Here is a 27,757-nt window from a genome sequence, read left to right as displayed (position 1 = left end):
ATGTCCTCAATAATAACAGCTGTGTTTAAAGCCACCATCGGCTTGCTCGTGAATAAAGGACGGGATAAAGCAGCAGAAAAGTTGAAGGATGGCGACGTAACAGATCAGAAATTCCGTGGCTTGATCGTGCGTGAAATCGACGATATCAAGTCGCAGTTGAAGGGCTTAGCAAGAAAAGATTTGTTAGCAAGCATCAGCTTCTTTAAAGAAGGAATCGAGTTGCTGTATGAAGTGTTTGGTAAGGCAAGGCGCAAAAGGGAGCACGGCACGATAAAGGAAGAAGCAGCAGCTGGAACAGCTAGTGCTGAAGCAGTTTCTCTGGCAAAAGGAATGAGAAGAGTGGAGCTTACTGACCTGGATGAGTCAGCTACGAGGGCGCTTGCCGATGCAAAAGACAGATTCAAAGATGCCCGCAGAAAAGCGACAGAAGCATTCGCTAATGAAGCTTTGGAATTGTCTGATCGCGTACTGGCCATGCAATATCGAGTAATGTCGACAATATTGGAGAGAGTAGACAATCCCGAGATCGCATTTGCAGCGTGTAGAGTGTGCATTGAAGAGCTACACAGTCTGTCATCTGTTAAGGAATGTTTTACTGTCGAGCTTAAAAGAGGCTTCTGGGCTCGGTTTAGTAAAGAAGAACGAAGAGCGTTCATTTCCGCCACTTGTCATGTGAATCGCACCATCTACGATGTTATTCTGATGGTCAGTTTTAGCAACAACCCGCTGTACGCAAACGACTGGCCTTGTGTTGATACCGGGGAAGAAAAAGTGGATCCGCTCTTTGATGGAAGAGTTTCTAAAGTGTTGCAGAAACAAGGTATGGAGCACTGCTGTGTACCATGGTCATTTGGTCAGGAGGGTGAAAAAGAGCACAAGCTGAAGCATCCTATGGGTATCGCTACAAACGCAGATGGACAGTTTATTATAGCAGAGGGTTGGGATTTAACTGTGAAAGTGTTTGACAGCAGCGGAAAGTTTGTTATCCAATTTCACCCTGAACGTAATTACACTGAGACGAGCTTACTTGTTTACGATGCCGCCACTGATATAAACAATAGCAACATCTATGTATTGCTCAGGCTGGGGAGGTATGGGGCTGAGTGGCAAGTTCAGGTATTCAGTCACACCGCTGACCTACTACACAAGTTTCCTGTGAGGGGAGAGGACTGGGGCAGACTGGCAGTCACCAATAACAAAGTGCTGGTACTGACAGGACGGACTGTGCATGTGTACGAGCATGAGGGGAGATATGTACACAGCTTTGGAGAGGGAATACTGAAGGATGCAAGTGATATTGTCATTGCTGGTCATGATGGCCAGATCATGACACTGGATGGTTCCTGTGTGTTCATATTCACCGAAGATGGTAAACAGCAGCGTAAATTCGACATTAACACCGAAGAAGATGCGTACTGGTGCACTGCATTGCATCCATCTGGTGAATTTGTTGTCGTCGCTGGATGGGAACGAGGAACAAAGCACCTGTGTGTGGCAATATACACTAAAGATGGTGAGTTCGTGAGGAGAATGGTACTAACTGAAGAGAAGAATTTTGTTATAACTAGGATTACAGTGAGCATGGAGGGTCACATTGCTGTGGCTGTACTTTTAGATGACCGTAATGGCAAGGTAATTGTTTGTTAGAGCTAGTGATTCTGAAACACAAATCAAAATTTTTTTTACTGAAAACTAAAACGAAGGAAGTTTCATGACAACAATTAACTCATTTTAATTTTCTTCGCGAGAATTCAGGATTATCAAGTGACCATGAAGACAGCCATTACTGCTTAGCTTTCGACTGTAACAGTAACTTCGTTTACTGATGTTTTAACTTTTGTTTTTTTTTCTTAAAGCTTGTAATGTATAATTCAATATCATTTATGATGAAGAAAACTTACGAAAATATACAAGTTTTAAAATAGCATAAAGAGTGTAGGTTTTAATATTGAGGGTGTATTCTTTTAGAACAATTCTGGTTATTCTTGTTGTGTTTCGATATCAGGAATAAAGGAATACACAGAATTTATTTCTGCAAAGAATGCAATTCTGCCTATTCCTATCTACTCCTTGCATTCCTATTACAGCATAGTCCCAAAAGAATGCTCCCCGAGTAATCTTAATCCAGTTATTAACCTTAATAGAATGGTGAGATGGCAATTAAGGTTTATAGTTAGAACCTTTTTATTTTATAAAGTTTGCCTGGCCTTAGTTGTTGTAGATGTTCGTTTAGTTATTTAAATTTGCTGCCTTGAAAATTTGAGCCTTGAAAATAACGAATCAAGGAGCACAACTTTTAATTTGCTGCCCTTGTTTTTTACATGTTATATGGCAAAGGATACCGGAATTTCTCATTTCTTAAAGCTCTTTCTCTTTAAGCTATCTTGATCCTGATAAATGATTATATTTTTGACAAACTATTTTCATGGAAACTGATAAATTATTTTCCTTACTTAAAGTAATTTGAAGTATTGTTTAAATTATAGTTGATTTTCATCTGCTTACAAGTATGATTAGTGAAAAAGTTTCCCAGGACTAGATTGACAGCTCCACATGCAACTATTATCCTGGCCAATAAGACATTAGCGACACTTGACTGTTTTGGCAATTTTTCCCATTTTACTTTGCTTCAACAACATCGACATCTTTCCCACAAGTCGCTCATTAACATAATCTCCGCCTCCCTCTCTGTTCAATGTTGAGGATTTACACTTGTTGATTCGTCTTTCTTTATCCCCATTGCATTGGAGAGAGAATGCATAGGAGTAAAATCATGTCTGCGTATCGGCCCAAGTAAGGCCTCCGTTCATAACAATTTGGCCAGGATAATTTGTATAATGAAAATATACCTGCATTGTGGGACAAGTGAGTCAGATCCTTGGGTGTTAATGATTTGATTTCAAAATACATGTCCATGCAGTTGATATAAAATTTATATTTTATTAATAGCTGGATCATTGTATAATGCAATTCAAGCGATTTGATTGGCTTAGCGGCCACGGTATATGAGCCATTATACTATGCTCAGGAAATAGAGACCATTAAATTATCCTGTAATAATTCTTGCAACGCGAAATCAGCAAAATCTAGCAGTATTTCTTGATTGTTTTTAATAAGACAATTGAAGGGCTGGGAGCATAACCGACTTATGTCGAATTTCAGCCCGTTTTCCGAGTTTGCTCGGATTTGTCCGAATTTTTGCATGTGAACTTCAATTCGATTGAAAAACATTGTTCACTATTTTTTTGCGCCGATTTGTGTTTCATATTAATGCCATTGGGAATTGTTACCATCTTCTAAAGAAAAATCGATAACATTATAGTCACTATGGATGACCAAAAGGACAATGCATTGAGTATTAATATTTGTATTAAATAGGAACTTGTTGTCTTTGAACCACGGCACACGAAAGCGGTCTTTCTCGCGGGAGAAACGAAAAGAATTCTGTTACACTTTCATTTGATTGTTACAAACTACTACGTGCGTGACAGGAATGTAAGAAACGCACCTCAGATACAATACGTCATCAAAATGTCCGCACAGTTCTCGGCCACAGTTCTCACCACTAAAAAGTCATTTATATATGTTCGTTGGCAATGTTTTACCTTTGGCAGCGTGTAAATGCTTTGTTTATCATTAGATCGCCATGTTGAAATGCTTTCCTAAGGTGTTTCACAGAGGAAATCTATTTTCCAACAGTTCTCACCCCATTACGTAAAAATAATTCAAAATTCAATTAGTTTCTTTATTGCGACATGGGCGAGAACTGTTGCCAAATTACTAAGACGCACTTTTGCTGTGATCAAAAGGGGTAGAATAGAAGGGCAACAAATCGGTTTTTCATTGAGAGAAAAGTTTATCTCGAAACAAGCCATTTCCTTTCCTGCAACACGATTTGAATAAGCGAGAACTGAGGGCGAGAACTGTTACGCATTGAAAGTAAACAAGTTCTATGTCACGCACTGCGTGACTTACGGCCTTACTGGCTTTCAAGAGACCAGTCTTTGTATGAAATGCAGTTATTTTCCCTTACGGTTAAGTGAAAAGTTACAACCATGTTAATGAAATAATGTGACAGTGTTGCTTGAAGTTCGTTATGCTACTAGTTGGTTTTATCGCCCCGAAAAGAAAACACAAAATTGGAACTAGCACTTTTTTGAAATCACGCGAAAGCTATTTGCGCCACACTTAACCTACGGCTAAAAAGAGTAACTTTCTTGACTTCGTTAATACACAAAGCGAAAATATGCACCATAGGACTTGGTTGACCGAAAACCGTAACTTACATTCCAATGTTTCCACTTCCCAAATATGCACGGTTACCTTACAATAAGAACGCGCAGTCCAAGTCTTCTTAACCGACGAGCACGACGTGGACAACATCTCTAACAACATTAACCTTCCAAGCACGTTTACTAGTAAACAAGGAAACCACCACATTTCATTCCCCCCCCCCCCCAACTCAATGTTGTTTTCTGGGTCACGAACAGTCTCCTGGCAAGCATCACCTTCCAAATCAACATTGCATAAGGGGGAGGGGGGGGAGGGAGAAATAACTGTGGTAGGATTAAGAAGAAAGAAACAGTGAGTGAGTGGTTTCTACATCTGTTTTCGGTTGTCATTGCATAGGGGGAGGGAGTGGGAGAGAGAAGTAAAGTTCTGTGGTAGAATTACAAGAGAGAGAAATAGTAAGCAAGTGGTTTTTGCGCTGTTGGTGTTTGGTTTTCTCAAGGAGTTTTGTACACGATTGTAAAACCGCGAAATGTTTTCAAAACCAGGGAGAGCAAAAATTGGGACAAATGCAAGCGAAATCGTAAACTGGGCTAAAATTCGACATAAGGCGGTTATGCTCTCAGCTCTTCAATTATTCCACTCACGCTTGTTGGATATGAGATGATTATAGCCAACTCGGCACAGCACTACGCACACCCTTGGCTATCTATCATCTCATATCCAACGCGCACTGTTAAATATAATTATTTTCTTATTTTTATTCCCCACAAAAATGTACTCACTTATACAGTTATCACTAGTGACCGGTGCTTGTAATACAGTTTGTAGCAAGAGATTCATTTAGTTGAGTAATGTGGCTTTCTGTAATTTCTGTTGAGACAAAAATGATTTTTAAATGGATGTAATTAAACCACTGGTCAGAAATATTATTTTTTATTGAAGAGTATTTACTGGTTTATAATCTTGTGTCATCACTGTATATTAATGAACACTGATAATGACCTGAAGTCAACACTAGTCTAGGAAGAGGTCATGTCAGCACTGAAGAGAGTTTAGGAAACTGTAGTGTTTGTTTGAGTTGACATAAACATTGAAGTTCTCCCAAACCTACTGTGGTTATATCGTGTAATTTAACAACTCATACAAGTTTGTAAATTGAACAGTTTTCTTTGTTACAATAAAGTTTTACTGGTATATTTGTTTTGAAGTATTACAGGGGAAGTTATTTGGCATAAAAATTCTCATTCTATTTTCCTGGTTTTATTTTCACATAAATTCAAGTTTATTCTCAAGATTGAAATATTTTCTTTACTGTCAACTTCATAGACTGCTCCTCTGACAACCTGCTGTGTAGTAGGGTGTAAAAGATTCCTCGCTGTCTTTACCGAAATACTGTGTAAATGATTTCTGAAACAGTCTCATCCCAGCGGCTATACTTGCGTTCAATAACATCTGAACTATCACACGTCAACATTTCATCCAGACTGTAAAGTTAGAACCACATGAGTGAAGCAAGGTTAATAAGAACATCTGCAGTTTTTTTTTCTTCACTGAGAAGCCATGAAGTGAAACAGATGCGATGCCAGTGTATTGCCTTGTACAAGTTTATTCTCAGAAAGGTCAACATGGTTTCTAGGAATCAGCAATGTTCAGGTGACAATAGGATCACAACCAAGTCACGTGGTTGGTCTGAGAAAACTTTAATGATTTTCGCTCCAATTTTAATCATCTATTACCTTGGCCGAGTGAATGAAAGAAAAAACGGGTTTTCATGAAAATTTATGTGAAGAGAAATTTATGAACAGGAAATAAGATCAAGCAACGTGTCTTACCGATGTACGCAAGTATGTTTCTTGGTATCTCAGCTGTTAACTGTTGTGTTGATGTTGTGATCACCCTTTGGCAACAGGACTCCACTGGCTCCTTGACATTTTATAATAATGTTCAAAGCATCTTAAAACACATCTGGGCAACTGCACTTCCAATAGTGAAATCTTCCCTAATATTTACATGGTATTTTAGATGGGAGTCAAAACTTAACAGGCACCATGGAGGAGGCGTATTGATTGATGTGTGTGATCATATAAAACTTATTCCTTGTGATACTCCCTAGTGCTACTCAGGGTTCATTTTTGTTGACCTTTTATTCCTTAACAACTGTAAAATTACATTAAAGCACGAGATTCCAAAGAAAGCTGCACCAACAGTGATCTCTGCAATGCCACTAAGTCCCTCAATCAGAAAAGAACCTCAATATTCACATTTTGATACACAGATTGCCGATGACTACAGAGGTTATTCTCTAGATATGTTTTGCTTGCCTAAACACTATGAGGAAGATGTAGAGTCTATTTTGATACCAAAAGGACTTATCTGTGACAGGTAAGCACTAAACACTGAGACAAAAAGGTAATTTTAGCAATCAAATCTATATTTTTTAACAGTGGCCAACCAAATTACCCGTTATCAACTCTGTGATAAAACCAAACATTTGTTTCTACTTCCCACCAACACAGGACTGCAGTTTCTTTAGAAGCTAACCCTCTTATCAATGTCCCTTTTATTTTACTTATTAAGTAGTTAGTCTGTAATACTCTCAAGTTATTTTATGCTGTGGAAACTGGGTTAAAGGGGAAGTATCATGGGGTTTTACACCTCTTTTGTTTTAAAATGGTGAAATGAGACCTTCACTTTGCTACAAAATAATGCTGGAACAAAACAACGAAAGGAGAGAAATCAACTCAATTCTTGACAGGAACAACTCATACTCTGTTCTAGTACATTTTGGAAGCAAAAATACCAAAACTTGAAAAACATAAGCCTAATGTTTTTCAAGTTTCAATCCATTCCGACCTACTCTGTCTCTGGCCAGAGGCTTTAATCGACAGTTTTATTGCACTGGGGTGATAATTTATAACAAAACTAGACAATTATTTTTTTTGTTAATGGGCGATTCCAGGAAATATCCATACCATACCACGGACGGCTTTTAGGATTTCCGAAGGGGAGGGGGGGTTCACGATTATGGAATTCTGAGGGCATGGGGGGGCTATTGCGCGTTTTTTAATCAAGGAAATGCTGTTTTCAAAATTTTGATTCGAAAGATAAAAGTACAATCAAGCATAATTATGTGCAGCGTACTGGTAGCGATCGCGCGTGTTTCCATTCTCAGCTTGTGAAACAGCGGCCGAAAAAGTCGCAATCTTTTAGTTTCGCTTCCTTCACTGTTTATTACTGGGTTTAGTGGACAGGTATTCCAGTCATCTTTGAGAGGAAGACACGGTTACAATTTGAAATGAAGAAAACGTGACATCGCCTTTTGAGATTTGATGATCTCGATAATATTTATGCAAATTTGTAACGCTACGCCGAAGATGTAAACAAAGTCTGCTCAAAGGCAAGCGAGCGGCCACGTTGAAGTTTCCCCGGTTCCTTGCCGAATTCTACCGTAGACGTTGTACGTTTTTAAAAAAGGAAATGCTTTTTCTGAAGTTTTCATTCGAAAGATTCAAGTACAATCAAGTATAATCTTGCGCAGCGAAGATATTTCAGAAGCGATCGTGTTACATTCCGCGAAAAAGCCGCAATCTTGTCCACGTGCTCCAGCGTATTAAAGAGTCGATCGATTGGAAGGCTGCACTTGTATGAGGGTTAATGAGTGCTACTTTTTTCAGTAACATCTTGTAAATAAAGTAGATAATTACAAAACAGCAACGATGTATGTTTACTCGTGAGGGACTCGGGCACGTGGAATCGAACATTCAAGACGCGCATCACATATCACTGATAAATTTGCATAAAGTTGTTTTCAATGTTGTTGACAATGGGTTTTCTTCTTCCTCGCTATAAGAGTTTGAAATAGTTAATACTAGGTATTCGTAATGTGGTAATTGAAACCACAAATTTCTCTTGATAGCGCCTGGAATCACAGATACAATTTAATTGAATTTTTGGTTCAGAAACTGAAGCCGACTGAAGCATGCGAGGAGTCCTGGGATCCCAGACATTCAATGGATTGTGTGCGTGTATAAAACAAGGGGTGAAAAGAAATAATTTTTGTTTTCATCCAATGCGTTGTTCTAGTTTCCTCCTTTTCCTAAAGGAGTTGAATGGCACAAGAAAACAAAGAGGAGTAAAACTGCCGTAAATGGTGTTTATTATTATAGCCAAATTCGGACTTAAAAAGAAAATTTCACAGCCTGGCCGCTAGCGGTAGGTTTTTCTTGTCGCTGAAGAGTAAAGCTTGTCGCCTAGCGCCGCTAGATCACAGCCCTGAGGAGGCATAAATTCATGTTTGTTTGTTCATATAGGCGTTGCTAAAGTCGAAAATGTACTTCCCCGAAAAACCGGAAATTCTGAAGGGGAGGGGGGGTTCACGATTATGGAATTCTGAGGGCATGGGGGGGTAACGCATTTTGGAATTTCCGAAGGCAAGGGGGGGTTAAAACATGGAAGCCGTCCGTGGTTGGGTATGGATATTTTTTGGAATTGCCCAATCTGTTGTCAGACAAACATTTTTGGGTTTTGAAACTCCAGCACTGTGAGCCAGGAGTGGCTCTTGTGCGACCTCACTGTTATATCCTGTGCCTTGTTCTTCTTGAAATCACCTTACTTATTAGATAGCATGTGGATCCCTTGCTGGATTAGTCTTTGACAGGGACGGGAAGTGGGGTCTTGCTTTTGTGAACCATTCTCAGTTGCCTTCATATAAATAGGCTGTTCTCTGAACAGTGGTCATCCTTGAATGTCTGTTTAATGTCTTTTAGAATTGAAAGATTGGCAAGGAACAATTCTGCCGTGAAGTTGGAGAGGGCCCACTCATTGGACTGTGTGTGCTGAAAGGGGGATATCAATTTTTTGGTGACCTGATGGATTGTATCAGGTCAATCAGTGCTAGCGGAGGTAATTTTAAAACATTGCAATCACGTTTTTTTTTTTTCTAGCCTACACCAGGAATCTTGGAAAACTATGGAGGCATCTCTTATCACAGCTAATCATTGGTATCATAATAAGTATTGATTAATTTTAATGATACTATGTCTCTTAACATGTGTCTTTTCTAATTTCACAGACCGGTCAGTCCAGATGTCTGTCGATTTCATCAGATTGAAAAGCTATGAGGTAATTTCTACAAAATTAATGTACAGTTATATACTTTCCAGGCACATATCCATAATCTCCTGAGATTTGTGGATGCCAACACAGTTACAAAGCTTATTGACCCAGTTCTATATACATCACTTTCTAAATGTCCAGCACAAAAATGTTAGTGAATTAATAACACATTGTTTTGTATGAGTATGCGACATTTTCTATACAGATTACAGTTTAAGTTTTATTTTTTCTTTCTGTTTTTGTTGCAACTTGAACTGCAGGATGACCATTCTTCTGGCGAAGTTAAAGTGATTGGAAGTGATGATTTGTCGTCATTAAAGGGAAAGCTAAGGTAACTTAAGATTGATTTCCTTCGGCATTCAACTTGTAGCTATGATGCATAGAGTGGTGTTGTGACGCCCACACTATGGAATATTGGTAAAGTTGCATTTCTTGTGAGAAGGCTGTGGACCGAATCGGAGACCTTGTCCTGTACTTGATAAAAAGAGTAAGCTAAAAGATGGATGGAATAAGCTTCAAGTCTCAATAAAGCTTTACTATCAGTATCTTGGTACATAATGTATAATTTTGATTCTGTTTTACATAATTTCCATTGAAATGTAACATTAAGATCCTTACGTAAGGAAGGTTATTCTCAGGCAGAGTTAGATCACTTGTTTTCAAGTATTGTGCTTCCTAGCATCACTTATGGGTTGCCGGTATATGGTGCTTCTGAGGCGGAGCTGACAGCTATGCAGTGTTTTCTAGATAGATGTTACAAACGTAAATATACATCTAAATCTTTTTCTATCAAGAACCTTCTAGAAAAGCAGGATAGAAAAGTATCTAGTAAGGTATCTGGCATAGACTGACACCCTCTAAGGGGACTATTACCCAAGAAGAAAGTATCGACTTACAATTTAAGGCGGCAGGTCTATTCCGGGGGTGAGGGGTGGGGGGTGAGGGGTGAGGGGTAGGGGGTGGGGGGTGAGGGGTGAGGGGTGAGGGGTGGGGGGTGGGGGGTGAGGGGTGAGGGGTGAGGGGCGGGGGGTGGGGGGTGAGGGGTGAGGGGTGGGGGGGGGAGGGGTGAGGGGTGAGCCAATTGTTCGAAACGAATTCTAGTCTGAAATGTCAGCCATCTCTTCTCTTTAACCCACAGGGGGTTATGGGGAGGAGAGAGCTGACATTTCAGACTATAACAATTCAAGATTCAAGACTGTAGTTTCTTTCCCCTATTTAACTGAGATCTGAGACGCATTTAATACCCGACATTCACTAATGGAGTGTATTGTAACGTGGTACATGTGACACTGATAAGTTTCCTGAGAACTATAATTTTTACAATGTTGCTAATTTATTTGAATTTAATCAGTGATTTAAGTCACACACTGTCTTAGGTGCTAAAACAAAATGGGTTCCATAGCAGCCCAGAAACCCCTTTCCCTTTGTCACACTGTCTCCATATGTGACCCTCCACGCGAAAAGAGGGCTTATGGATTTCAATCCAAATAGTGAATTTTTTTCACGGTCACGGCGCGTGTATTTGAAACTTCACACTGTGAGGTGGAAATTTCACGCCGTGTTCACGCTATTCCGAAACGTTTTCACTCTGGGAGTGAATGTGAAGACTGGGAAATAAATTCACGCCGCCCGGTCATGCCGTGAAAGTAAAATTATAAAGGAGTGAAATATTTCACGCCGTGAAATGTAAACCTCGCCGTGAAACTTTTCAATGGCGTCAGAGTTTTACTAGGATCCGGTTACGTATCGCGGCGAGTTTAATAAACAAAATGCCCCAGTAAACATACTTCTGAAGTATTATAAAGCTTAATCCATTATTTACGCCAAAATTTCACAAATAAAACACAATATCCTTAATAATAGTGTTTTGCTTTTGTTCAGCCAGGTCAACTTTCAAGTCAACTTATGAACGTGTTTTGTGATCATTTGCATGAAATCAACATCTTGTGATAATGTTGTCAACAGCCTGTCAAAGTTCATTATTCCATTGGTTGGTTTATCGGTAGCCTGAGAAATGAGGCGCCTCTTATCGCGCTTTAGTATGAATTGAGACGCGGTTGTTGGCAGACGTAGTATCTCAGAACTATAAACCTGTGATCAGGCTCTCAGTCTTGGTATTTTAAAAACCATTCCTGCAAAAATTTAGCGAGTGACCGCGTAAAAATAAATAAGAGCACTGCTAAAATTGGGCCTTATCACAGGTTTAATGGGGAAACCGACTGAACTTCTGTCAAGGGACATTCAAACTCACCCCAGTTAAACTCACCCCCACCCCCACCCCTCACCCCTCACCCCTCACCCCCCACCCCTCACCCCCCACCCCTCACCCCTCACCCCTCACCCCCCACCCCTCACCCCTCACCCCTCACCCCTCACCCCCCACCCCTCACCCCCCACCCCTCACCCCCGGAATAGACCTGCCGATTTAAGGAATCTAACAAGTCAGTATCCGAAAGTTAATACAGATAGATTCAAGAACTCTTATGTTAATCGCCTAATTTTTAAATACAATTTAGCTATGTGAGCGTATTTTAATTGTAAATAACTTAGATGTATGTACTTTTTACTCAAATATTGTGACATGAGATATGTATTTTTTAACTTGTGAGGAAATAAAGACTTTATTATTATTATTATTATTATTATTATTATTATTATTATTATTATTATTATTATTAACTAGCCAGACACACAGAATACACTGTAGGTTCCTGTCTCTTACAAGACAGCTTGCTTTTAAATATAATTTGTGAAAACAAAATGATTAAAGTAATGAAATCATCAGGTAAACAGTTCACCTCCATATTAAAACTGTTTTTAGAGAACCAAAAAGTATAAGAACAAAAATTCACCCAACTACTGGGTAATTCTGATGACTTTGTTGTTGTTGTTTTTATAAATGCAGCATGTTTTAGTTGTGAAGGTAAGTTTTCAAATTTCGGTCACTTATCAGATGTTTCAAATCTTTCATGTCTCAATTTTTTGGCCCTTTGACCCTCCAGGAACAGCCTGTCCACTTAAGTGTAGGTTGCAGTGTCAATCATTATTCTATTGTGTGTTGTTGGAAGTTGTGATTTGTAGCAGTTAATGTTGTAAACCTTTTTACTTAGCTGAACATGAGGACAGTGCTTGGTGTCATTCAACTTTCAAGTATCATGAAATTCTAAATATACATTGTATCCCCTCCAGCCCCCCTCCCTCTCCCACCCAATATTAGATGTAAACACCCCCCCCCCCCCACACACACACACACAGTATACACACAATAAAAGTTAATTTGCATGTACCAATAATAATTATTAATATTGGGCTAATTTGGCCCAATTTGACAAAGAAAAAGGAAGGAAATGAAAGTATGAAAATCAGCCTGATTTACAAAAATCTGTCACAGTGAAGCAGATGTTTTGAATTGGCAGACGTCCACTCCACGCTACACCGACAGAAAAAGAAAGTGGCCAAGTCCGACAAAATGTAAACATGTAAATTGGCCAGCATGACTGGACCTACTAATTGGGCCATGTAAATTGGCCTTTGCAAATGCAAGGTGGTGGGCAGCTAGATGAGTTTGTTGTCTTAGTGTGTAAGCTTTGCTGTCCTCACTATGGTCAGAATGAACCCGTTTGAAACAAATTAAACTCCCCTGAAGTTAAACCCAAGGGCTTGTCTTCAAAATTTCAGCATTCGTTGTTTTTCAGCTTAATCATTGCTCTTTCTGTTTGGTTTGAATAAATGTAGGATATTGTTGACACTGGAGCCACTATGCAGAAACTGTTAACGACTCTTACAAAGTTCAACCCAGCTTCTGTCAGAGTAGCAAGGTACATTAAATAGACGAAGGGCAAACCCTCAAAACATCAGCACCTGAATCTCTTTACGGTGGCCAATGCACCTTTAGTAGTCAATGCTGTTGGTAAACCAAGCATTTGTTTCTATTCCCCACCGACGCAGCACCACAGTTTCTTTAGAAACTAACCCCCATATATATGCATTAAAAAAATAATAATTTATTGACAAGCAGATCCATTGGAGTGCTTCAAAATAGCTGTTGTTTAACTATAGGATGACAATAATGTAGCAAAATAATTTAGAATACAAATAATGTGGAATTGTTTAGGGGTGTATTGGTAGTGCCCCAAATTTACTACAGTGTCTAGAAGCAGTGTTGCAGATAACTTTCAAAACCAGAAAGTCCATGAAGAATTTTGAGGGGTCAATAGCTCTGGTTCTCTTTAAATCTTCGTAAGTTTGCCATTCATTTTGTTGGGCCAGGAAGCCAGGCTTCTCGGGTTTTTGACCGGAGACCCCTCTCTTATCTGGAACACTGCTAGAAGCACTGGATTGTGTTGAATTCTTTAAACAAATGCATGTCTTTGGTGGTCAATAGAGTCTTTAATAATGATCTTGTGTTCTTACCTCTAGTTTACTGGTTAAAAGAACACCTAGGAGTACTGGCTATCGGCCGGATTGTAAGTCATATACTCGTTTTTTTGTTGTCTCTATTTAAACAAAATTCAATGATTTTAATTTCCTTTAATTACCTTTTAATTAACCCAATCATTGATTGCAGACCCTAAAAAGGTCTTTGCACACCCCTGTCTCTAATATGCCTGAGGACTCCTAACATTGAGAGTGGGGCTCTTATTTGTTAAGGGGACACTTATTGGAAGAAGAACACTTATTTGAATGGCTATATAACTGATCTTGGCAAGCATGCCATATTGCTGGGGGTAACTCTACCTGTAGTAAGCTAAAATTGAGTCAGTGAAGCTGGGGATTGAGGAATTTTCAATATGCTTAGTCTCTTGAAGTTGCTGATAATATGTGTTTGGAGAGATTGAAGGAGAGCAATTTTGTTTTCCTCTTATTTTTTAGACATTGGTTTTGAGATTCCTGATAAATTTGTTGTTGGCTACGCCTTGGTGAGTTCAACTTTAATGACATTGACTTGATGTGTTTTGTTCATTTTTTAAAAAGTGAAATTTAATGTCTTGAGAGTTGAATATTTTTTATTGTATATTTCATCTTCAGACTTTAATTTATATTTTATCTATTTTGTAGGATTATAATGAATATTTCAGGGATCTCAATGTAAGTGACTTGATCCTTTTTGCAAAGAATGTTGGCCATTGGCCTTTGCCAATAATATTCATCCCTTGGATGTTTTGGCAAATTCAAGTTCGTCTATCTGTTTCTGCACCCCTGCCCTCACCTCTCCCCTCCCCACCCTTGAGATATGCCAGCCATGCAACATATGTACAACAGTAACTTGAAGGCTGCTTTTGAGCTCCTGCTTAACCCCCCCTCCACCCCTCACTTTTCACCTCACCCCCACCCCTTAGGTACACCTGCCATGCAAAACTTGAATGTATGACAGTAACTTGAAGGCTATCTTTGAGCTTCTGCCGTACCCCTCACCCCTCACTCCTCACCTCACCCCACCCCTGAAGTACAACTACCATCCAAAATTTGAATGCATGACAGTAACTTGAAGGCTATCTTTGAGCTTCTGCCTTGCCCCTCATCTCCTACCCCACCCTCTACCCCTCACTCCTCACCTCACCCCACCCCTGAAATACAGCTATAACCATCCAAAACTTGAATGTATGACAGTAACTTGAAGGCTATCTTTGAGCTTCTGCCTTACCCCTCATCTCCTACCCCACCCTCTACCCCTCACTCCTCACCTCACCCCACCCCTGAAATACAGCTATAACCATCCAAAACTTGAATGTATGACAGTAACTTGAAGGCTATCTTTGAGCTTCTGCCTTACCCCTCACCCCTCATCTCCTACCCCACCCTCTCACTCTCGCTCACTGCTCACCTCACCCCATCCCTGAAGTACAGCTACCATCCAAAACTTGAATACATGACAGTTACTTGAACACTGTCTTGGAGCTTCTGACAACTGCATAGTTACATGTAAGCCACATTAGGCAAATTTCAACAAAGTGAGTGGACATAATATTAAATAATTACAAATTAGTTTTATTTAAAAAAAATGAGAATCACGTTTTAGTTGACTTTGTCCTTGGTGCTATTTTCTGGGCTGTTTGAAATCACTTTGAAGGGCATTTTACCTTGCACCTTGGCACTGGCAAATAATTATTGTCCTGGTTCAAGTTTCCTAATGTCTGTGTGGTAAGCATACAGTGATAGTACTAGAACCACAAACAGTAAGGTACTGGCCTGATTTAACGTAATTTTAATACAAGTTTTTTGTTATTTTCTCAACAGCATATCTGTGTTATTAACGAGAATGGAAAGAAGAAATACGCCTTGTAGCTAGTATAACAAATAGTATGCCAAATAAAAATCCTGACTTTTTCAACGCAAAGGTCTCCATGAACATTTCCTTTTAACGCAAATAACATAAAATAAAATAAGCACCAATCTGTCTATCTTTTCATTTGCTTTATTTTCCTACATCCCTATCTGATACAAACAGACAGTGAGTATGCTTACCCTTTTACAGACGTAAACTGAACCAATCCAAATGCAAAGCAAATACATTTTGCGCAGGCGGCACCAAGCGCGGGAAAACGGGCACGAACAAGTCACGAGTGGTTTGGGGTTTGCTTCTAATTGGTTGAGAAAGTGGCGTGAGTTTGCTAACCAATCACAGAGCACAGCTATTAGCTTTTTTTTTTATATTGTCAAACACTTTTATCATGAGCCTGTGGCTCGGGGGATTGGGAAACCAACCCCTGTGTATTTGACATTAAGTAAATTACTTACTTACAGCAAACAGTGAAATGAACCAATCAGAAGTTGAAGCAAATACATGTAGCAGGCACCATGTAGCGCAGGAAAACACACACGAACAAGTCACGAGTGGTTTTGATTTTGCTTCTCATTGGTTGAGAAAGTGGCGCAAGTTTTGCGAACCAATCACAGAGCGCAGTAAAGGAAAACCTTCATTATAGTGATAGTAATAAAGTGCCAACAATAATATTATAAACTCATATGCAGCAAATGTTACCCAAAAGTCACACTGTAGCTAAAGTTCCGGTATTCAATTAAATACAGCGGTTGATCTGACTTTTAATGGTGGTGCTATTCGAGTAATGGATAAACTACTTTGAGGCAAATGGGCTGATCATCCGTCCGTCCTCAGCCAAAATGCTGTCAGAAACCACGAAAGAGCCTGTTTACAGTTTAGGCTTGAGATGTTCAACCTTCTCTTCAAAATTGCCATGTTCTTCCTGTATGTGCCGCTGAAATGCGCACAAAACAGCGATGAAGTGTTTTAAGATTGGTGTATCACAGGTAACAGCCTCGTCTTCAAAGCACTTGACTTACTCGTGGTAGCCTACATTGTTTTTGTTATAATCGTTAAAGTGATGCTCAAACCTGACCTCGTCTTCTTTGAAACATTTGCGCATAGCTTACAGTACTAATTGTGTATTTTAGAGGGTGCCAATTCTGGATATTAGTCCAATACTAGAATGACTGAATCAGTTATAACAAAGACCAACCCGAGGTGACTTTTAAGGTGGCTGGCATTGGTTTCCAACATTTACTTCAACGGATCAATATACTGCCACTCTTTATCAGTTGATACAACAATAATGGAATGAAACAAATGCCTAATCATTGGTGAACAAGTTATGGTCGTTTTTCTCGGCATAATAGGTCGCCCTAATAGCAACAGTATAAGCAGTTAAAGACACCCCTAATTCTAGCTTTAAGTGGTTGTAACACAAAAACGAGCTAGGTGAGTCTCATTTCCATTATCTCATTTTCGCTTTAGTTCTTTCTTGCTTGCTTACTAAAATTTACAGCACATCCAGTTTTCCTCCATGGTTAGTTCATCCTGTGACCAGCCCCCAAAATTGCTGGTATACAACATCTTTGATATCTGGTACAGCGCAAACCTGAATTTAAACTGTGAACAGGCTCGTTAAACTGAAAGGGCTGTCCGAATCTTGAAGAGCGCCATGGAACATTTCATTTTACGGGCGTCATTTTAGCGATTGAACAAAGTTCACCCACCGATACTGGTCAAGTTCTCTTTCTCCATTATTCCTATCATGAAAGAAAAAAAATGGAGAAATGAGAAAAGTAAAAAACAGACATGTTTGATGGGGGCTCGAACCCATGACTGGATCTGATCCTAAAGGTAGTGGTTTGGGCGTGGTGTATGTCGTTGCATTGTTTCCTTGGACAAAGACCTCTACCGAGGATTAAAAATGCCAGGTCAGATGACGAAATGCTGTTGGGTGACACTCATTGCTATAGCATCGCATTCATCTGGTCAGGAAATATGAAATCTGCGTTGAAGATCGTCGACTGAGTTAATATCAGCTTTCATTCGGGAATTAAATTAAGAAAACCTACCGACTGTGTTCCAAGCAAGCTGTAACTATCTTTGTACTGGATAAAGTGTAAATATAAATTAATTTTCTAGATTCAGTGCTATTTTGCAATTATATTTGCAAGTTGCGGTGATATATTTTTTTGTCTCATCTGTGAATTTATATTTGCAGGATTCTAAAACTTAAGGAAAATTTATTTTATTGTTTATATACATACGCCAGTCCCCCAAAGGACGGGCTGTGGCAGTGGCCACTAAACAAATTCTCTTGGGCTGCCTGTGTGTTGTCAACTCCAATCCTCTTACATGAATAACATACTTCAAAGGAATCTGGGAACTAATTTCTAAATTTAAATATGGCGCAGGTTGGAATCCCTAACAGAGTATTCGGTCGATTTGTTCGTCCGTTACAGCGGCTAGTTTTTAACTATACTGTAAACGCGGAGGAAGCAGTAGAGGAATAAGGTAATGCACTAACTGTTGAAAAGGCTTTTGTCTTTTCGTGAACCTCTTTTGACTGGCATCCCCTCGTGTGTTTCTCTCAGGGAATACATTGACAAGGAGATCGTGGAATTTGCAAAGAACAATCCTGAAGTTACAGTTTACGTCAGAGAACGAAATGGGAAACATCCCAGGATCGTTGCAAATTTTCGTAAGTTGATTTCGTAAGTTAATTAAGCGTAATGGATGTCCAACTAAATAAATTGTCTTCAAGTGGTTTTAAAAATGACCCCTTGCAATTGATTGTGCTTTTTCCTGTATAAATAAAAAAATGACTGTTTAATGCGCCGATCAACTCGAAACTTCAACATCCCCCCCCCCCCCCGGGCAAACCCCGGGCATTTGAACTTTTGAAGATTGGATCGTTCAAATTCCCGCCCCTCGGGCCAAAATGGTGTTCAAATGCCCTACCTTATCGTCGGATTTGTCTGTCAAATGCCCCTCCTAAAGAACAATCGTTGTCGGCTCCTGTCATGAGTTACTACAAAAACCACAACTTGAACATTGAAACTAATGATTGGAAGTTGAATTTAGTAAGTCGGACAATGTCAATCAGCAAGTGTAAGCTGTTCTATTGAACTCCGAAACACGGCAAAGGTTGTTTAACCAGAAATACATAATAACATATTTAAAATGAGTTAGCCGGCTACGTAGACTGTTCGAGTGGCAGGGTATTCTGCAGTTTAAGCCAAAGCGGCGGTTTTTCATTCGACAATGTTTTTTTTTTCTTTAACTGTTCACTGCTGTTTTATGGCTATTCTAAAAATCTCTGCAGACACAAATGCGGGAGAAAGGCGCAGCTTGACTCATTGCATAAAAAACTACATCGTTTAAAGAACTAGAAATAGATATTAATTAGTTAGCCGGCTACGTAGAATGTTGTTCGAGTGGCAGGATATTCTGCAATTTAAGCCAAAGCGGTTTTTCATTCGACAGTGTTTATTTCTTTCACTATTCACTGCGGGGCAAAGCCGCAGCTTGACTCATTGTATAAAAAATCTACATCGTTTTTATATAATCTATAAAAATAATTAATATTTAAGCACTCTCACTTTTGAAGACCTTTTTTTTGTAAGCTTTTTTTGTAATGCTGTATCTCTAAACTCCTCCATCTCGTCCAAACACGTGTTTGTAGCTGTTAGCGACTTCGGGGCCCCCCAAAAAAGCGATTTGAAACCTGACACTTCCGGTTCAATTTTCCCCACCCCACCCAGGCAAGGTCAAATTCCCCACCCCCGGGAAGGCCTTACCCGTCAAATTCCCCACTCCCGGGCACAGAAAATAGTCAAATGCCCGGGGTTTGCCCGGGGGGGGGGGGGGGGGGGATGTTGAAGTTTCGATTTGATCGGCGTATAATGTCAATGTATTTAGTGCAGAGCACTAATTGGGGGTACTTTCCAGATCAATTTGGTATTTTGTAATGTTGGTTTTTTGAGGAGAGGGGAAAACCATAGTACCCGGAGAAAAACCTCTCTGAGCAAGGATGAGAACGAACAACAAACTCAACCCACATATAATGCCGAGTACGGGAATTGAACCCGGGCTACATTGGTGGGAGGCGAGTGCTCTCACCACGGTGCCATCCCCCCCCCCCCCCCCCTTCCGTGGGTAGTACAGATGTCTCACCCTTTTGGTCTGCTGAGTACACTTGATTGTAAAAACGTTGGCACTTAAAAGGTATAAACCGTGAAGGATAAGACCCAACAGCTTTCTGACCTATCAGCTTATTTATCTTCATGTTGTTAAAAAATAAAAGTATATGCAGTTTTTAGGGCTTAAAATTCACATATTGCTCACAGACAAAGAAAAAGACATAAAATATGCACATGCCAATAAATTATCCTATTATTTTACCAGGTTGCATTGTTTACAAAATATAAATATTGAAAGTTTGCACAGGAAAACTTTTTTCAACTGAGTGTATACACAACAAAAATGCATATTCAAGAACTCTACACTCCCTTCCAAATTCAATAACTTTGTTTTACTGAATAGTCAAATCCATAATTATAATACTAGGAATGCTCAGTCCTTCCGCTTGCCACTGTGCAGAACGAACACCAGGAAGTTTTCAATTTACTTTCAAGGTCCAAACTTTTATAATTCGCTAACTTCTGACATAACTAGTTCTCCCTCCTCCGCTTCTTTTAAAAGAAAGCTTAAAGAATTTCTTCTTTCTAGGTATTAACTTCTGTAAGGCTGTAATTCTTAACTAACTTACTTAATATGTGTGTGTGTACGTGTGCGCGGTCAAAGTTAATTTACCATAAATCCATATTGTAATTCTAATATAAGATTAGTTAAGTGAGGAAGCCTGACTTGTTATAAGCCTCGTGGTTTCTTTCAGGTTTCCTCGCCATTTATTTTCTTTCTTCAATTTTTTTCATTTTTTCTTCCCATCTGTAAATGTTGTGTATATGGCGAAATAAATATTGTATTGTATTGTATTGTATATGAAATCAAGTGTGGCTGTGTATTGTACTTATCTTAGTCATGCTGATCAATTGGTGTTGAATAAAGTCCATTAAGGCTGGTTGAGACTGCTTGACTTTGCCATACCAAGAGGTGAAGACGATGGAAGTGAAATACTTAAAATTATACATAAATTTGAACTGGGGATGAAAGAATACTGCTTAAAGGGGAAGTATTATGCAAATTTGCTGTCATTTCAAAATCCAAAAATGTTTGTCTGTCAGCAGAAACAAAGAAATAATTGTCAGTGTTGTTGTAAATAATTTTTATCACCCCAGTGCAATAAAAATGTCGATTAGTGCCTCTGGCCAGAGACAGAGTAGGTTGGTATGGATTGAAACTTGAAAAATGTTAGGCTAATTTTTTTCAATGTCTTGTATTTTTTGTTTCCAAAATGTGCTAGAACAGATAACAAGTTGTTCCTTTCAAGAATTGAGTTGATTTTTTTTCCTCTTGTCATTCTAGAATTATTTGGCAGCTGATTGAAGGTCTTAATTCATCATTTTTAACAAAAGATATCAAAAACGCCATGATACTTCCCCTTTAAGATGCAGACATTACTGCAATGGCTTGCAGTTCAGGTGTATTGCTTCCAAATTTTTCGTATTTATTTACTTTTGTGTTTTAGTGAATGGCAACAGTAAAATAGTGGAAGTGAAGAACAAAACTCCAGAGGAGATCGAAGAGTGGGTTGAAAGACTTAGGCATGAATCAGGAGTAAAAGTACAAAGGATAAGACAATTTTGGCACACAGAGAATCCTTCCATACAAGGAACATGGACACCATTCCTAAACAAGCCGCCATCACTGAGACGGTCAACTGTCAATGGATCTACGGTGCAAAGACAATCAAACAGTTGAATCTGTGTGGATGTAGCCAACATTGGAGACATTGGCGAGAAATTACCAAGTTTGGTCTTGTTCAACAAGGTGATTGTAGCACCTTTTTGCCTCCCCCACCCAAAACTCTTTTCCACTTATTACCTTGTAAAAAGCTAATGTTTTGAGAGGGTTGTTCAAGTTGGGAAAGATGTCAGCAGCAAAAACTGTAAAGTGGGCAGCTTATGCAGTCAAATGGGCCATTTGCGAGTTGCTAAGGACAAAACTTTTCATATAAAAATTAGTTTTGTTTGCATGTGAATGTAAAATAATTTCTAATTAAAGCAATGTATGATTAGCGTCACTTTCTTAATGAGGTTCAAAGCAACTCAACAATGTCCTACCAGTATTTGTATAAAGCTGTAGCTTTAAAGAAACCACAGTGTCAACATGCATTTGGTGAATTTGTTGAGTCATGAAGACAGTCTTTATGTAGTGATCATTTTCTTTATTCTACTGAGCTGTATGCTTGATTAAGTAGATATTGTGGTGAGAAATAAGGTGCTGATCATTATTAAGATGTTTAGAAAGGTTTTAACACCCCTGGCAGACTAATTCCTCTAAAGATGTCCCCGCAAGGGCAAGTAATTCATGGTACTTAAGGTACCATATAGTCACCCACATAACCCTAACCCTCCATATAGTCACCCTCACCTTACCATGAATTACATGCCTCTGCAAGGAAATAAAATCCCTCTGGCTTTTAAAGGGTGGGGGGGGGGGGGGGGTGAATTTGCTTGAACATCTGAATAAAATGTAAAATATAAAAAAACAATTGAATTTTTTTTTTGTTATTTCTTTTGGCATATTGTGCTCCATCAGTGATTGCGTGAACCTAAGTGTATATGACAAGAAAAATTATTTGTTTCGTCAAATCTTCATGTCGTTCTCATATGAAAGTAGAAAATAGATTCCTTATCAATTTTTCTTCCCCACTTTTGACATATATAAAAGCATCAAATTTCAGTTTCGGTTGGGTACAATACAGCGCAAGATGGGAGACTGGGGATAATAGGGCTGTGATGTCAATAAAGGAGCACTCAGAATGTCGCGTTTTCAAACGGCGAAAACAGACACAGTGTCGATCAGTCTCTGTTTACCGTCTATGTTTTACGGTTTGAATACGTGACATACTTAACTTTAAAAAAAATTGAAACCTTTTTTATGTAAATAATAACTGAAATAATTTAGTAAACTCAGACTCACAAATAACTTTTCAGCTTTGTGCTCTAAAAGTGAAAACCTTATCTTAAAGGGGAAGTATCACAAAAATTTGATGTCATTTCAAAAGCCAAAAATGTTTGTCTGACAACAGAAACAAAAAATTATTGTCAAGTTTTGTTATAAATTATCACCCCAAAGTAATACAACTGTAGATTAGTGCCCCTGGCCAGAGACAGTGGGCCCGTATGAACTGAAACCTGAAAAATGTTAGGCTAATGTTTTTCAAGTTATCATATTTTTGTTTCCAAAATGCGCTAGAACAGAGGACGAGTTGTTCCTGTCAAGAATTGAGTTGATTTCTCTCCTCTCGTTGTTCCAGAATTATTTTGAAGCAAAGTGAAGGTCTTAATTCAACATTTTTAACAAAAGAGTTTAAAAAAACCCATGATACTTCCCCTTTAAAGGATCTTCTAATTTTCTACGTTTAACGACAGTGCCTACAATTAACGAAGTATTTTTGCAGACTATGCGGAAAAAGCTTATCTTAGTATGGGCTAATGGAATCCCGAAAGATAATTTGGGGTAGCGGGGTATTTTTTTGTGAGATAATTAAGCAACCATCATACAACATCATACAAAGCAATGTATGGTGTTTTTTTCCAAATTCAGTTTTATTATCTCTAAAAAATGCATGGTTACCCCCAGTTTTCTTTTTGGATACCAAGAATATACTTGCGAATATCGGAAAGAAGCGTTGCTTGATCCTATTTCGTATTCATAAATTTCTCTTCCCATAAATTTTCACGAAAACCCGTTATTTTCTTTCATTCACTCGGCCAAGGTAATAGATGATTAAAATTGGAGCGAAAATCATTAAAGTTTTCTCAGAACAATCCACGTGACTTGGTCGTGATCCCATTGTCACCCGAACATTGCTGATTCCTAGAAATCATGTTGACCTTTCTGAGAATAAACTTGTACAAGGCAATACACTGGCATCGCATCTGTTTCACTTCATGGCTTCTCAGTGACGAAAAAAAAAACTGCAGATGTTCTTATTAACCTTGCTTCACTCATGTGGTTCTAACTTTACAGTCTGTGGATGAAATGTTGACGTGTGATAGTTCAGATGTTATTGAACGCAAGTATAGCTGCTGGGATGAGACTGTTTCAGAAATCATTTACACAGTATTTCGGTAAAGACAGCGAGGAATCTTTTACACCATAATACACAGCAAGTTGTCAGAGGAGCAGTCTATGAAGTTGACAGTAAAAAAAAATATTTCAATCTTGAGAATAAAACTTGAATTTATGTGAAAATAAAACCAGGAAAATAAAATGGGAATTTTCATGCCAAATAACTTCCCCTGTAATACTTCAAAACAAATATACCTGTAAACCTTCATTGTAACAACGAAAACTGTTCAATTTACAAACTTGTATGAGTTGTTAAGGACGGTGCCTACTACTGTTACTGCGCATACGTTCTGCGCATCTGGAGATACTCGGGTTTCCTATGGGTGGTGCCTACTAATATAGGAATATTTTTGCGCGGTTTAAAACTATACAGAGAAAGCAGAACTTACCAAATGCTTTTGGTATCTCCAAAAAAAATTGGGGGTAACCATGCATTTTTCAGAGATGATTAAGCTTCAATTTAGGAAAAAATCCCATACATTGCTTTATATTTTGGCGTTTTTTAGTGATATTAATGTTAATTATCTCTGAAAAATGCGTGGTTACCCCCAATTTTCTTTTTGGATTCCAATAGGCCTTGCTAAGATCTGCTTTTCCCGCGTACTCATAAACCGCACAAAAATACTTCGGTATTAGTAGGCACCGTCCTTAAATTACACGATATAACCACAGTAGGTTTGGGGGAACTTCAATGTTTATGTCAACTCAAACAAACACTACAGTTTTCCTAAACTCCCTTAAGTGCTGACATGACCTCTTCCTAGACTAGTGTTGACTTACGGCCAATATCAGTGTTCATTAGTATACACAGTGATTACACAAGATTATAAACCAGTAAATACACTTTAATAAAAGTAACAGTTACTGTTAATATTTCTGACCAGTGGGTTAATTACATCAATTTAAGAATCATTTTTGTTTCAAAAGAAATGAGATCATGTGGTCTCAAAATTCTTTACAGCTCTTAAGAAAGCCACATTACTCAACTAAATGATTCTCTTGCGACAAACTGTATTACAAGCACCGGTCACTAGTGATAACTGTATAAGTGAGTACATTTTTGTGGAGAATAAAAATCATTATATATTATTATTATTATTATTATTATTATTATTATTATTATTATTATTATTATTATTATTATAATTATATTATTATTATTATTATTATTATATATCAACTGCATGAACATGTATTTTAAAATCAAATCATTGGCACCCAAGGGTCTGATTCAACTGCCCCACAATGCAGGTATATTTTCATTATACAATCCTGGCCAAATTGTTTGGAACGGAGGCCTTACTTGGGCCGATATGCAGACATGATTTTACTCCTATGCATTCTCCCTCCATTACAAATGGCCACAAACAAAGACAAATCAACAAGTGTAAATCCTCAACATTGAACAGAGGGGGGAGGGAGACATTATGTTAATGAGCGACTTATAGGGAAGATGTCGATGTTGTTGAAGCAAAGTAAAATGAGAAAAATTGCCAAAACAGTCAAGTGTCACAAATGTCTTATTGGCCAGGATAATAGTTGCATGTGGAGCTGTCAATCTAGTCCTGGGAAACTTTTTCACTACTCATACTTGTAAGCAGACAAAAATCAAGTATAATTTTAACAATACTTCAAATTATTTAGTAAGGAAAATAATTCACCAGTTTCCATGAAAATAGTTTGTCAAAAATATAATCATTTATAATCAGGATCAAATAGCTTAAAGAGAAAGAGCTTTAAAAAAAAAAAGAAATTCCGGCATCCTTTGCCATATAACAGGTAAAAAACATGGGCAGAAGTTGAGCTCCTTGATTCGTTATTTTCAAGGCTCCTTGATGAGTTTTTAAAAATAACAGCAACATTACTGCATAGCAGCAAAATAACTAACCGTTTTTATAAAAAAACCCTTTGAACAGCTACAACAATTAAGGCCAGGCAAACTTTATAAAATAAAAAGGTTCTAACTATAACCCTTAATTGCCATCTCACCATTCTAATAAGATTAATAACTGGATTAAACTGAGTGTGAAGATGGCTCGGGGAGCATTCTTTTGGGACTATTTTGTAATAGGAATACAAGGAGTAGATAGGAATACAGGGGCGTAGCCAGGATTTCGAGGAGGGGGGGTTCCAAATTGGTTCCAACGAAAACGGTTGGTCTAAAATCCTTACATTACTTACGTACAAGACTTTGGCGTTAACGCTACACAAACAGAAGACGTCTTGGTTGCCGTTGAGCGAACGTGTTTATCACTTCCTCGATATTTATGTCTCGGTGGTAATTGATGTTCATCAACGCCAGCCCAGGCTCTCGCTCGCTTAACATGGTCGACCTCAGGTATGTTTTAACCTTCTTAGTGTACTGAATGAGCGCTCACATTCAGCTGACGTTATTGGCAATGTGCACAAAATGTGGATCAAGGTGTGGATGTTAGAAAAGAACTCTCGATCGCATGCTGGGAGTGTCTGAACTGCACTGGTGGGAAGGTCGGCATCCTCAGTGCTGCACCACTTTCTGCTCCATCGCAGGAGCTCAACATTAACCACATGAGGAGAAGGAAGGTCGATCTCATAAAACCCCAACGCTGCTTCAATGTCAGGTTTTCTGTCTCCGACGGCTACCAGCTCAGGAAGAAGATTCAAGAGGCGGGACAAGGCAGCATCATTAGTAAGATTAAAGTATGTTTTCATCTATGATTGCAGATGGTCTAGAAGGGGAATAGCAACTGTCCTCCAACAGTAATCAGATGGTGTCTGTGCTGGTACATTGTCGCCGTGCTGCTGCTGATTGATCCGGCGCGAGATGGAGGACACAACACCTACATTTGCCGCGGTAGTGACCGCCAGATCGAACCGCTCGGTCCAGATGTCGAGAGTCCATTACACTCTTGCTGGGATAAAATCACTGTTAAAAATAGGAGAGGGGGGTTCCTTGACGCGAGAGGGGGGGTTCCGGAACCCCTGGAACCCTCCCCTGGCTACGCCCCTGGGAATAGGCAGAATTGCATTCTTTCAGTTGCAGAAAAAAATTCTGTGTATTCCGTTATTCCTGGACCATCATAAGAATAACCAGAATTGTTCTAAAAGAATACACCCTCAATATACCTACACTCTTTATGCTACTTTAAAACTTGTATATTTTCGTAAGTTTTCTTCATCACAAATGATATTGAATTATACATTACAAGCCCCCAAAAAAACAAAGACAAAAGTTAAAACACCAGTAAACGTAGTTACATGTTACAGTCGAAACCTAAGCAGTAATGGCTGTCTTCATAGTCACTTGATAATCCTGAATTGTCGCAAAGAAAGATGAGTTAATTGTTTTCATGATTTTTCCTCCGTTTTAGTTTTCACTAAAAAAATGTTGATTTGTGTTTCAGAATCATTAACTCTAAAGAACAATTACCTTGACATTACGGTCACCTTTAACAGCCACAGCGATGTGACCCTCCATGCTCACTGTAATCCCAGCCATATGTAATATCTTCTCTTCAGCTACTACTATTCTCCTCACGAACTCACCATCTTTAGTGTATATTGCCACACACAGGTGCTCTGTTCCTCGTTCCTCTCCAGCGACGACAACAAATTCCCCCGATGGATGACATGCAATGCGCCAGTACTCATCTTCTTTGTTGTTAATGTTGAATTCACGCTGCTGTTTACCATCTTCGGTGAATATGAACACACAGGAACCATTCAGTGTCATGATCTGGCCATCAGGACCAGCAGTGATGTCCCATGCATTCTTCAGTATCCCTTCTCCAAAGCTGTGTACATATCTCCCCTCATGCTCGTACACATGCACAGTCTCTCTTCTCACTGGTACCAGCACTTTGTTATTGGTGACTGCCAGTTTGCCCCAGTACTCTCCCC

At 38.9% G+C, this 27,757-nt stretch overlaps 1 protein-coding gene and 2 pseudogenes across 3 annotated transcripts in view; all 3 read left to right on the top strand.

The window, feature by feature from the left end:
* Nucleotides 1-27,757, top strand: part of LOC146483044 (protein meiotic P26-like) — an 80,435-nt gene continuing 52,678 nt past the window's right edge. The window contains exon 1 of the mRNA XM_085106397.1: nucleotides 1-1,632. Coding sequence (XP_084962523.1) covers nucleotides 1-1,632 — 1,632 coding nt within the window. The remainder of the gene's footprint in view (nucleotides 1,633-27,757) is intronic.
* Nucleotides 6,131-15,685, top strand: LOC146483052 (hypoxanthine-guanine phosphoribosyltransferase-like; annotated as a pseudogene). The gene is made up of 10 exons (XR_014863945.1): nucleotides 6,131-6,615; nucleotides 9,000-9,135; nucleotides 9,305-9,354; nucleotides 9,609-9,675; nucleotides 12,255-12,271; nucleotides 13,084-13,166; nucleotides 13,768-13,814; nucleotides 14,221-14,267; nucleotides 14,407-14,436; nucleotides 15,586-15,685. The product of XR_014863945.1 is annotated as a hypoxanthine-guanine phosphoribosyltransferase-like (transcript).
* On the top strand, nucleotides 18,022-21,929 carry LOC146483051 (large ribosomal subunit protein mL43-like; annotated as a pseudogene). Its single transcript, XR_014863951.1, has 3 exons — nucleotides 18,022-18,130; nucleotides 18,211-18,317; nucleotides 21,267-21,929. The product of XR_014863951.1 is annotated as a large ribosomal subunit protein mL43-like (transcript).

This window comes from Pavona decussata, unplaced genomic scaffold (genome assembly GCF_977016875.1).
Source record: "Pavona decussata unplaced genomic scaffold, jaPavDecu1.1 SCAFFOLD_40, whole genome shotgun sequence".
Taxonomy (NCBI): Eukaryota; Metazoa; Cnidaria; class Anthozoa; order Scleractinia; family Agariciidae; genus Pavona; species Pavona decussata.
The sequence above is the reverse complement of the archived record's forward strand: the minus strand, read 5'-3'. Positions and strand labels throughout refer to the sequence as shown.